Source organism: Doryrhamphus excisus, chromosome 10 (genome assembly GCF_030265055.1).
Source record: "Doryrhamphus excisus isolate RoL2022-K1 chromosome 10, RoL_Dexc_1.0, whole genome shotgun sequence".
NCBI lineage: Eukaryota > Metazoa > Chordata > Actinopteri > Syngnathiformes > Syngnathidae > Doryrhamphus > Doryrhamphus excisus.
This window is the reverse complement of record NC_080475.1, coordinates 16,234,900-16,247,496: the sequence shown is the minus strand read 5'-3', so window position 1 is coordinate 16,247,496 and position 12,597 is coordinate 16,234,900. Positions and strand designations below refer to the sequence as shown.

The window sequence follows — 12,597 nt, the reverse complement described above, 5'->3', positions numbered from 1 at the left end:
CAAATTTGTAATTGGTGAGCAGTGAATATACAGGATTATATTATTTCTCCATAGTATATTATATATAATAATATTATATAATAATAAGCATATTATATAATAATATTATTTTATATTAATACATTATTTTATTTAATCTTATATTATTTTTCCTTTGTAAATAAAAATGTTTTTTATACAATAAAATCTACAATCCATTTGACTATTTACAAATGTTGACTCTTGAAGTTTTAATTAATTCTCATTTTATTTGGTTTATTTCAACTTTTTTTACCTTCAATAACATTTTCTCTCTTTCAGTATGAATTATACAGTATATATGTATATATACAGTATATATATGCACATTTTAACAAAATCTAACACGTGTATCTGATTTAAAAGCAAAAAAATAATCAAAACGTTAAAACAAATAAAAGCACTAATGTTTTCTCCATTCTGTTTTTCCTCCTTAATTGTGATTACACGCGTGTACAATTCGCCTTGATTCGTTGGCGTGTGACAGCAACTTTGTGACAGCGGCGTGTGCAGGTCACCCAGGTTGGCTTTTATCCATGATGGACATCAATATTAGATGCATGTTGGCTGTTGGGCACTCGGACGTGCGGGGAGGGGTCCTCGGTGCTTTGGCTGGAGATAAGACGAGGAGGAGTGGCCGGCGGGGGGACCAGAGAAAGAGAGAGAGGGTAGGGAGAGAGAGCACTGGGGCCATTAGGAGGAATCCCTAATAGAGAGAGAGAGGAGAGAGAGAGAGAGAGAGAGAGCGGAGACTCATCTTCATCATCATCATCTTGAAGGACTCGGGGACTAGATCAGAGAAAAGTCTAAAGAAGTAGCAGCAGCAGAATCATCACACGACCGCCTTTGCTTTGCATCGACCAGACGAAGGAGGAAAAGTCATCATCGGACCCGAGCACAGCGCCGGGACGCTCTAGGACGCTCCGAGACGTCCCGTCCCCGGCTCCGTCAACTCCGGTAGCCCGCGGTATACGTGGACGTGGAGGTGGTGGTGGAGTAGCGAGTATGGGTTGTGTGGCCAACTCCACCGGGACCGACGTGCTCGTACAGCTGGAGGCTCTCCGCACCGCCGCGCAACTTTCGCAACTCTTTCGTCTCACGGAGAAAAGAAAGGTCAGATCTCAGTCAGGAATGGAGCTACGGTTAATAGCAACAATAATAATAATAATAATAAATAACAATAATAATAATGCTACAAATATGCAAGTGGCATGACAACTTTATCTTACAACTCTTTGGAGTTAGTCCCTCCGGTGTGTGTGCGCCGGGGTGGCTGGCTGGGGACGACCTCCAATTGGCATAGAGCTCCCCCTTGTGTCCACATATGGCATTGCAATCTGTCGGCGACCTAACGGCTGCTGATCTTGGAATAGGGATTCGTTAATTGAGGCTATAAGCTGTATGGATCGCTACATTTCTGATGAAAATGATGATTAGGATTAAATATTTTTGCATTACATGTGCATGCGTTGACTGTATTTGTTTAGACTATTATTTTATGGTAAATGTATGGTCAAATATGCAAGTTTTGTTCCTCTTCTTTCGATATTTTCATGACCGCATTTAAAGTGCCATAAAAATAATGTTGATTAATGTTGATAAAAAAAATTCTTTTTAAATTTCATACTACTGTCGTTTGTTGCGGCGGTAAATCTTTGTCATAAATGCACATCGGTTTTAATTGAATACATAATACATTTTCTTCTTTTGACATCTGAATTCGTTTTCTTTATTTGTGACGTGTGTTAATAAATGTGTAAGATGCGTTTGCGTGTGGTCTCATTTATGGAAATCGTTTTAATTGCAGCAACAACAAAGACAAAATGTCCATCACAGTCATGTCTTATTCTCATACATTTTGAAGTCCTGATGAAATCATTTAAATCTAATATTCTAACAATAATAAAAATAAATAGAGAAAATTGATATTAAAGAATCTTCTTCTTTCCTCCACAGATTTATTATAAAAGTGTCCGGGACATTGAGGCAGGGGAGGAGCTTTTAGTTTATATGAAGGACGGCATTTTCCCGGAGGGATCCATGGCACCCAATTTACAAGGTAAGACTAATGCGACTCATTAGTCCATTTTTTAAACAAACTCTATGCTGCAAACATGTTCCTTTTCGCCGCACATGGAAAACACACTTCCTACACTTTCCTTTTACTTTGGAAAACTACTTTATTCCAATCATAAATGATTCTAAATCATTTTTTATTTATATTTTAATACCATTAAAATGTGGTATTTCAGCTTGTTAAAGTGAGTTAATTATTAATTAAAGGAATTAATTAATTGTCAGCCTATGAAATCAAGCCCAGAAATCGAGTTTATCATTGGAAATTATATTTAATCCTTCGAGATTTACACCTGTTGTTATTCGGATATCTCGACTGGTTGAAATGTTTCCATTCAAAAAGATGACGATTAAAAATGGCCCTGTTGTTGTTTTATGTAGTTCTTGCCATGCATTAATACACGTGTTTAATAATAACAACGTAATAAGATAATAGGACATTGCAGTTTTATTACATGCTTAATAAGTATGCAAATATGTGATGCCGTAGGGGTGTGTGTGCGTGTGTGCGTGTGTGTCTGTGTGTGTGTGTGTGTGTGTGTGTGTGTGTGTGTGTGTGTGTGTGTGTGTGTGTGTGTGTGTGTGTGTGTGTGTGTGTGCGTTGGTGTGTCTAAATCATTTGTTCAATCCCTCTGAGCATGTATGCGACACAGTGTTTAAATGATAAGATATTAAAGAAAAAATCAAAGATAGTGTATGATGATAATCAGGGGCGTCACTAGGTTATGAATGAATGTAGTAGACATTCAAAAAAAAATCCCAAAATCCAAAAAACAAATAAGGAACAATAACCAGGATATAACTTTCCCACTTTTGGACAGATTTAGTAGAGATACTCAATTGTTTTAGGCCACCATTATATTGACACAAGTACACACAATCTACACTGCAAAACAGTCATCAATTATATAATAATCATTATTATATTATTAATTTGCCTATTATTACTATTATCATTATTCTTCTTCTGATTATTACTACTACTAGTAGTAGTAGTAGTAGACTAGTATTAGCCTGCTTATTGGCTTGCTTATTAGCTTGCTTTTGCCCTATTATATAAAATTTGTCAGAGATTTTTTTTTTGTAAAAAATCAAAAATCAATTTAAAAAATGTAAAAAATCAATTAAAAATATAAAATTATTCAGGAGGTCTTAAGAACATTTTAGGGGGGCTGAAGACCCCCCTAAAATAGGCCTAATGATGCCACTGATGATGATTTTAAAAAGGAGGGTTGGCTACCTAATTAATGAAGAGCATTATTTCCTCTGTGTGTTTATCTTTGTGGCATTGGATGTCGAGCCCTTGAGGAGTCCCCTGAGACAACCCCCCCCCCCTCCAGATTAGCTGTTAAACTGCACATAATTGTACTTCCAATCATCTCCCAGAGAGTCATTAGGCTCCTCTTTAAAGCCACCACCAGCTTGAGGAGGAAAAAACGCGCATCCGATGCACAGGAGTGCATGAATGTGTGACCTTTTTCAAGCATTTGTAAACTTAAAGGCATTGTTGTGCAAGTTAGTCCTACTTTCCTGGTAAACGCGTTTGTGGGGGGGGGGGCAAGGGGAAAACAAATAGAGACTGTGCATGAAGCGTGTGTATGCTGGAGCCAAAGTGGTATTTAGTTTAGCATATGAGCCCAGTGTAATGGCCCATTGACCAGCAGGGTCATTAATCCTCCTCCTCATCCTTGTTGCTAAGTTAATGCTCTTTTAATGTGCCCGAGAAGGTCTAGCTGGATAAATGGTCAAATGGGTGAAGCATGCATTGTAAGCCAGTGCAGATAAACTCATTGCAATGATGGATGGCTGTGAACGTTTTAGGGTGGCAGGTGGGTGCTGTCGGCGCTACCTCGGCCCTGCGTGCGTGCTTACCTCTAGTTTCTTGAGGCTCATTCTTTTTTGGAAAATGCCCACATGCACACTCCTCGCGGCCGTGCACAAAGAGACTCCACTGGGCTTCCTCCCACCCCTTGAGCTGTTGAACTTGGACACGCACTCAGGAACTTGCTATTGTACTCGAAAGGCTGGCTCCAGCTTTTATGCGTTTGACCTCGTTGGTGAGAAGTATTGTAAAGGTTATCAACATGGAAGGGAAAAGACTGCATGGCCCCTATTGTTTCCCGCCTCTACTCATGCAGCCACACTTGAACTAAAGAAGCAATTAACTGTGTTAATGAAGGCTATGTTTCACTGCTAATTGATTTCCATTTTATGCAAACGTCAATGCAGGGTTGTTGTTTTTACCACTTAAATACTGGAGGAGTTCATTTTGATGTAAGTAACACAGAGAGAGGCAATAGATCTGTATTGCTGTGAGAACGATGGACTGTAAATTCAATGCTACATGGAAATCATCCAAAATTATTCATACACCGGACAAAATTTTAGTTAAAGTCTTTTTTTTTTTTGGTTAAGTGTGTGTGAGCTAAGATATTACATTAAGCCATCGTCATTAAAAATGCTTTTCTATCTTTGAAAGTAATGTATAGAATTATGGATGTGTAGAAAAACACATGAGTAAATGTAAGATTAAGAGATTAAGATATGCCTTTATTCATCCCTCAGTGGGGAAATTTGTATTGCACAGCAGCAAGAGTACAGAGTCAGTTAAGCAGTACAAAATACACAATATAGAAAAATAAACAATATAAACAACCCAAATATTAACCAAATCAACAGTTTTTCCCAGAGTTATATACAATACAGTATGTAGATAATATGAAACGAGATGAGATATATGACCAGTCTATACACTGAGATCTTGTTAGAGAGTTAATATGAGGCATTATGGAAATACTTCACATGTAATGATATTGTTTAATAACTATAGCTACTGCATTGACCACAAATCTCCAATGGTGTGTTTTTGTGTCGTTTTGTGCATTTAGATGAGCAGATGTACCGTTGTGAAGACTGTGACGAACTGTTCTCATCAACACTCGAGTTGCGTCGGCACCAGAAGTATTCATGCACCAATGTCGGCTCCATCTTTCACACCCTGAGAGAAGACTTCAAACAGGAGCGGGAGGAGAGTGATGAGCCCGTCCACGAGTGTAAAGACTGTGAGAAGATCTTCCCAAACGAATACAGGTAAATTCTACTCCTACTTTCTCCTTAAGTGTCTGCAAATGTGACATTGGGTTAATTTTGTTGTATTGTGCACATGAAGTCTGGGCCAACATATGATAGTCCACACAGAGGAGAGGGAGTACAAATGTGACCAGTGTCCCAAAGCCTTCAACTGGAAGTCCAACCTCATCCGTCACCAGATGTCACATGACAGCGGCAAGCGCTTTGAGTGTGAAAATTGTGATAAGGTACAGCATACCCGGCACGTAAGTGGTGCACTGGACACACAGGCTTTTTACCATATCAGTTATATTCCTAAAGAGATCCATGCCATGTGTAGATGAATATCACCGTCATCTGGAACTTTATTGGTGCTATGAAAGTAAAATATTCATATGTCTCTACATTATTTTGCGTTTCAGGTGTTCACAGATCCAAGCAACCTACAGCGTCACATCCGCTCCCAACACGTGGGGGCGAGAGCTCACACTTGTCCTGAATGTGGCAAGACCTTCGCCACATCATCGGGCCTCAAACAACATAAGCACATCCACAGCAGCGTCAAACCTTTTATCTGTAAGTCTGAGTCCTGCATGTTTTTAATGTCTTCTGTGCGCACTTGTAATGGTAATAGTAATGGTTTTATTTCATTTGAACATACATCCGATTACAATTGAATGCATCACAATCAGTTCACAGTTCCACATGTCCAAAAGGAGTAGGAAGAAGAAAAGCTTATTAAATCCTACCCCTCCATCTGGTACTTTTACAGTCAGTAACTGTTACATTTGTTCACTTCCTGCTTTCCTAATATAGTTTAAGTATTTTTTTTTTTTTTGTCATATACCGAAGTACGAGGTGATATGACCATCCAATGACATAATGGGTACCATAGTAAGTGTCAATATAGTGATATATATAGCACATCATGACTGGTTCAAGACTCTTCATCCTTGTATTTAGCAAACATCAACTGCTTGTATTGTTTCTTGAATTGGCTCATCGTTGTGCATTGTTTGAGTTCCTTACTCAATCCATTCCATAGTTTGATTCCACATACTGAAATGCTATGGCTTTTTAACGAAGTCCTAGCATATAAGTGTTGTAGTTTGTAGTTTTTAATCAAACACATCAGTTCAGGGTTCATACTTAGACTCATCAATGATCTAGCTATCTGCCCAATACAACCAATACAACCAATACATTGTGCAAATGACTAAAATGGATGTATGCTGTACCTTTAACTTGTACTCCAATTTCCATTCCCATGCATTGTATGTGTTGTGTATACTTTGGTTTACACAGTTAGAGACAGTGTTAAAAAGGGTTTAACCAGGCCCTGATGGGCTGCCTCTTCTTGTACCCCCAGGTGAGGTTTGCCACAAATCCTACACCCAGTTCTCCAATCTCTGCCGCCACAAGCGCATGCACGCTGACTGCCGTACTCAGATAAAGTGTAAGGACTGTGGCCAGTTGTTCAGTACTACCTCCTCCCTAAACAAGCATCGCCGCTTCTGCGAAGGCAAAAATCATTACGGCTCTCCAACGGGGATGTTCAATCCCGGCATGAGTTCCAGTCCCATCATTGCCAAGGCCAAGTCCCACCATCCCCACCTTCCTGGTCTGAACCAATCAGGTTTAGGTTTCACTGACTACTTTCCTTCCAGACCTCACCCTCATGCTGGCTTGCCCTTCCCGCCAGGACCTCATGGTTTCCCATCCCTCCCTCATGGTTTCCCAGGCATTTTCCCCCCATCACTGTATCCACGACCGCCATTATTGCCAGCCAGTCCTATGATGAAGACGCCCCTCGGCAGCAGCAGCCAAGAGGTCAAGCTGCCCCAAAGCCCGATAGATGGGCCTCCACTGTCATTGGTTAGCTCCACAAACAGTAATGGAGGCAACAGTATGAGTGTGGCTGAGGACAAAGACAGTGACACTAAACTGGATTTTTCCTCTGGTGGAGAAGCAAAGCCTAAATCCAAGATGGCAGACATTTCAGATGGCAGTGACCTTGAGGATGTTAACACCACGAGTGGGACAGATTTGGACACGACAACTGGTACGGCCTCTGGCGACGGTTCCGACCTGGAGAGCGATGGAGATAGTGAACGCGAGCGAAGCGGCAAAAGAAGGAAGTCTTCTGTTGCCCTATCGAGTCAAGATAGCCACCAGTTAGACGACACAAGCGGCACAGTGTTACCAGTCGTGTCCAGTTCAGGGAATCTCTCCATGGATCTCCCCTTTTTGTCCTCTGCATCAACGCAGCACTCTTTCTTCCCGCCGCCTGATGAGCAAGCCCTCCCGCCCACCACCACGAACGCCAACGCGGCCACTGATTCCATCAAAGCCATTGCTTCTATCGCTGAAAAATATTTTGGTCCAGGTTTGATAGGCCTCCATCAAGAGAAGAAGATGGGTCCCATGCCCTACCACTCTATGTTTCCCTTCCACTTCCTACCCAATTTCCACAACTCCATCTACCCATTTAGCACCGATCGAGGTGCCCTCAACTCTGGCCTGTTCTTTAAGGGTGAGCCTAAATCGCCGCGTGAGCAGCTGCAAAAGATGGTTTCCGGTGCTCTTGGAGCTGCTCCGGTTCCTACAGGTGAATCACCGTGTGATCTCAGCACAAAGCCCAAGGAGAGTAAGTTATCTCCTCCAACTCCTACTAACCCTTCAAATCCAAGCCATCGCACTGGGAGCAGCAGCGGTCCTTCGGTAATATCTAGCAGTGAAGAACAACCACTGGACCTCAGTATTAACAGCAGAAGCCGAGGGGATCATAACGGCGTGGCAGCTGAACCACACAATCAGAAGAACCAAGTCTACGGAGTTGGAAAAGGGGTGCCAATCAAGGATGAAGCTCCTGGTTTTCCACATCCCCATTCCCAGTCGCTGCATCAATCCCCCATCGCACCTCACCAGCAACCGCAAGCACAGCCACACCAACCACCGCCTCTCCACTACGCCAAACCCTCTGCCTTCTTCATGGACCCCATCTACAGGTATTTCTGCTCCGATTAGACCACCGCTACTATCACACAAAAGTTCTACCAGTAGAGAGCAGCGTTATTGGTTCAACTAGTTCTGACCTTGGTACGTAACCCTCTGCCTTGTTGTTGGTCCAGCAGGGTGGAGAAGAGGAAGCTACTTGACCCTGTAGGAGCTCTGAAGGAGAAGTTCCTCAGGCCCTCGCCTCAGCTTTTCCATCCACAGGTAGAGTACATCTAGAGTACATCATCCTTTCTTCTGCCTCCCATGCTGCTCAAACCTGAATCGATAGGATTCCACGCTGGTGATGTTATTTTCTCCAGGGCTGTATGACTTCTTCCTTTGTTTATTGAATGGCGCCAGTGTTCTTTGTCACTTCTACCTTTTTCTGGAAGACACGGCCTGCTCTTGCGGTCCCTTTGATAATCATTCACATTGTTGTACTGTCCCCAGGCCCTTGCTGCCTGTACAAATCCTGATTGCGAATAATGATAGGATTAATACTCATTTTAAAAAACAGAATACTACGCATTTGAATGGTAGCAAAATGCCTCGCTCGGCTAATCTTAGTCGTGGTATTGTTTGCGTAGTGGGGGCCCATAGGCCTGCTAATAACTCAACCCCCTCTAAATGTTTCTTTTTTTTCTGTGTCGGGCTGGCTGGCTAGATAATAGCACCACGTCCATCAAGAACATCCTGTGTTTGTGTCCAGGAGAATGAGGGGCTCTTGTTGGGGAAACGGTTTAATCTGGCCTGGAAATCTGTGTTCTCTACCAACCGTGACTTCGCAATGCACACATTTTGCAAACACGCGCACACATGCTGCAAATATGCCATGCAGTAATTATAATGAAATTGTCACTGCTTTATGTTAGCAAGCAACAGTCACGACTATTCCGGCATCAGTCACCTAGAAGTGAATCAGCTGATTTTCACTCCTTTTTTGTCAAATCACTTGTGAGAAAAAGCCTACCATGCTCACCCGTAGTAATCAGCTGATCTCACTCACCAGCCAACTTCTTGACTTCTATTATCAGTTAGAACGCCAATATAGTGATAACCCAATTCATCCTAATGACCTTATAGGATGTTTTCTCTGGACCCAAAGCATCTTCGTCTCCTTATTGTGTCTACGCACGTCTCAGCCAAACAACGATTCAAACACAATGCCACCTCTAATTCTGTTTTATGACGAAACCACCTCCCTCGACCCCCCCCTTACCCCCCCACCCCTCCACTTGTTCTCAGACTGCGACTAAACACATCGAGACAGAGTGTCTGTCTCTGTGTCTCTTGGCAAAAATAGGAAGGATGTAAGCTGTTTTTGGCAAATAAACTCCTGCCTGCAAAACTACCCACCCCTTCTCTCCACCCCCCCCCCCCCCCCCCCCCCCACCTCCCTCCATTGTTCACATGCTTCTTAATAGGGAAGCAGATATCAGTTGAGGGTATCTCACACTTTAGTGTGCAGCACCATATGGAACACTTGAATGTCTCATTTAGGCAATTTGCTGGCTGGTAAGAAGGGAGGATGAGGATGGAGAACAGGAGGAGCCAAAGGTGGATTTGTGTTGGTGTACTGTACATACAACAGAGCTTGATGCTGGTATAGTTAAGGTGCCCCCCCCCCCCCCCAATATATGGCTTAATTCATTTAGAGATAACGGTATGCAGTATAGATCTCTAAATATATCTCCTCCCCATATCCCTGCAGATGTCTGCCATGGAGAACATGACAGAAAAACTGGAGAGCTTCGGTGCTCTAAAACTGGACGTGCCGCCCACCTCACTGCAACATTCGGCTCACCCGCTCTTCAACTTCCGCTCGCCCCCACCTTCACTCTCGGACGCCATCCTCCGTAAGGGCAAGGAGCGTTACGCCTGCAGGTCTGTGCTGCCACACCACATTATCACTTTTTTTGTTTGTGTTGCAGTAATGGTGTTATAAATATTTTTGTCTGTGTTTGTCTTTCCCCTTTTTGCTTTTTTGTATCCATTCTCTCATGAAGGTACTGTGGGAAAATCTTCCCCCGCTCGGCAAACCTCACCAGACATTTGCGAACGCACACAGGCGAACAACCCTACAGGTATTTGTAGTCATTTTTATTTATTTTGATCAAGCATTGCGGTCTGTCTGCTGTATGGCTTGGATTTAGGGCAGTAATAAATAAATGCATCATTTGTCTTTGGGTGAAAGGCGGGGTACCCCCTGGACTGGTCACCAGCCAATCACAGGACACATATAGACAAACCATTCACACTCACATTCATACCTATGGACTAATTCATTCATTCATTCATTTTCTACTGCTTTTCCTCACGAGGGTGGCAGGGGGTGCTGGAGCCTATCCCAGCTGTCTTTGGGCGAGAGGCGGGGTACACCCTGGACTGGTGGCCAGCCAATCACAGGGCACATATAGACAAACAACCATTCACACTCACATTCATACCTATGGGCAATTTGGAGTTGCCAATTAACCTAGCATGTTTTTGGAATGTGGGAGGAAACCGGAGTACCTGGAGAAAACCCACGCATGCACAGGGAAATGCAAACTCCACACAGAGAGATGGCCGAGGGTGGAATTGAACCCGGGTCTCCTTGCTGTGAGGTCTGCCCACTAACCACTAGACCACCGTGCAGCCCCTATGGACTAATTAGGATCTCAAATTAGCCTAACATTCAAGTTTCTGGGACGTGGGATGAAATGGGAATGAACCCACACAATCACAGTGAGAATATTCCGACTCTACACACAGAGAGGTCATGTGCTCTGTGATTGAGCACACCATTCCAGGGTGTACACCCCCTCCAGATACAAGCTCACCCTTGAGCCCATTCAGGATGGTTGTAGAATATGAATGACGGTGCCGACATGTAAGAAAAGCAGAGATATTGTGAGCATTGGTGTGTGTGTGTCCTGGCAGGTGTAAGTACTGTGACCGCTCATTCAGCATCTCGTCCAACCTGCAACGCCACGTTCGCAACATCCACAACAAGGAGAAGCCCTTCAAGTGTCACCTGTGCAACCGCTGCTTCGGTCAGCAAACGAACCTGGACCGCCATCTCAAGAAGCACGAGCATGAGAACATTCCTGGTATGACTCTCTCCTCGTCGCTCCAAATAGAGACTCCATTGGAGTTCTTTAACTAAGCCTTGTTAATAGACTGACTAACGAATAGGTACACATTACCCATTTGGAAAATATTAAATCTTGCCCTTAATAAATGTTTAGTGAAGTGCGGTAAACAAACATAAACATAAAAGTGGGAAAGCCACTTAATTCAAGAGTTTGCACTTACTTTTCCTCCTACGTTGCCAAGAAAAGCCTTTTTATGCCTTTTAAGGAAGTCATACGTTGGCCCCTAACATGGTGTTTTCATGTGAATTGAACGCATTCATTGAGGAGATCTATTTGTCTAACATTTAAAAATGTTACTCATTTTATTCTCCTCATTAAAATCCTGTTAATTGCTGTGACATCAGCACTTTTTTTTTTGGAAAAGAAGAAAATATGTTATTATTACACTTCATGTAACATACAGAACTATACAGAAATTCTGCGTAGCTCCATGTCTGAGCAGTAAAGTAAAATAACCCGTTGATATTTTGCTGTTGGAACAGCAAGATGAGAGTATTGCTTATAACAGCCCTCATGATATTAGACATTTTCCTGACTTTATTATTTCGCATGTTTCTAGTAAATGTTAAACTAAACGTCCACTGTTTTCCTGCGTGTGTGTTAATGTGTACGGATGTGTATGTCTGCACACTTTCCCCATCAGTGAGCCAACAGTCTGGGATGATTTCCAACTTAGGAACCACCATCTCCTCGCCAAACTCCGAGCCAGACAATCATGCACTTTTAGATGAGAAAGAGGACTCGTACTTCTCCGAAATACGTAACTTCATCTCCAACAGTGAGATGAACCAGGCCTCCAGCTCCACGGATAAAAGGTAAAAAAACAGTGCACTTTTGTATACTGACATATACTAATGACTCAAGTAAAACTGCAAATACATGTTTCGGAGGTATAATGTACATTCCTTTGTTTTACCTAAAAGCCTTTTATCAAAAATGTCCCAGTTAAAAGAGTCGTGGTGCACCATAGTACTATCATAGTATACGTATATATATATAGTACCTTCGATATACTGTAGGTATGCTGCTCTTCACTGACCTTGCAAACAAACATCCACACCGTTTTTGTAAGAAGTCAGAGTCGTCTTTCCCAAGGGATGCTGAGGCAACACGGCTAAGTTAGGGTATGAATGAGTATTTGCATCCCTGCGTTGCAAATAAAACCGAGCCAGTCCTTAGGTTGACTTCTGTGATTTGAGAACTCGCTAGTCCCTCGCCTGGGACTGAGATACAATGTCTGCACCCAATTGGGAAGAGATCGGCTGATGATGGAGGCCCACCCCCTCCCATCCATCCGCTT

At 42.7% G+C, this 12,597-nt stretch overlaps 1 protein-coding gene across 14 annotated transcripts in view; it reads left to right on the top strand.

The window, feature by feature from the left end:
• prdm16 (PR domain containing 16) overlaps positions 1-12,597 on the top strand; it is a 193,157-nt gene that overhangs the window by 174,994 nt on the left and 5,566 nt on the right. For 8 of the 14 annotated variants that reach the window (XM_058083288.1, XM_058083284.1, XM_058083291.1 and 5 more), the window contains 10 exons: positions 1,975-2,077; positions 4,983-5,184; positions 5,264-5,429; positions 5,586-5,739; positions 6,500-8,171; positions 8,295-8,382; positions 9,872-10,044; positions 10,167-10,244; positions 11,083-11,252; positions 11,941-12,112. In XM_058083288.1, coding sequence (XP_057939271.1) covers positions 1,975-2,077; positions 4,983-5,184; positions 5,264-5,429; positions 5,586-5,739; positions 6,500-8,171; positions 8,295-8,382; positions 9,872-10,044; positions 10,167-10,244; positions 11,083-11,252; positions 11,941-12,112 — 2,978 coding nt within the window. Of the gene's footprint in view, positions 1-670; positions 1,132-1,974; positions 2,078-4,982; positions 5,185-5,263; positions 5,430-5,585; positions 5,740-6,499; positions 8,172-8,294; positions 8,383-9,871; positions 10,045-10,166; positions 10,245-11,082; positions 11,253-11,940; positions 12,113-12,597 lie in introns of those variants that run through there. The other 6 variants (XM_058083292.1, XM_058083289.1, XM_058083290.1 and 3 more) reach the window with 4 other exon arrangements.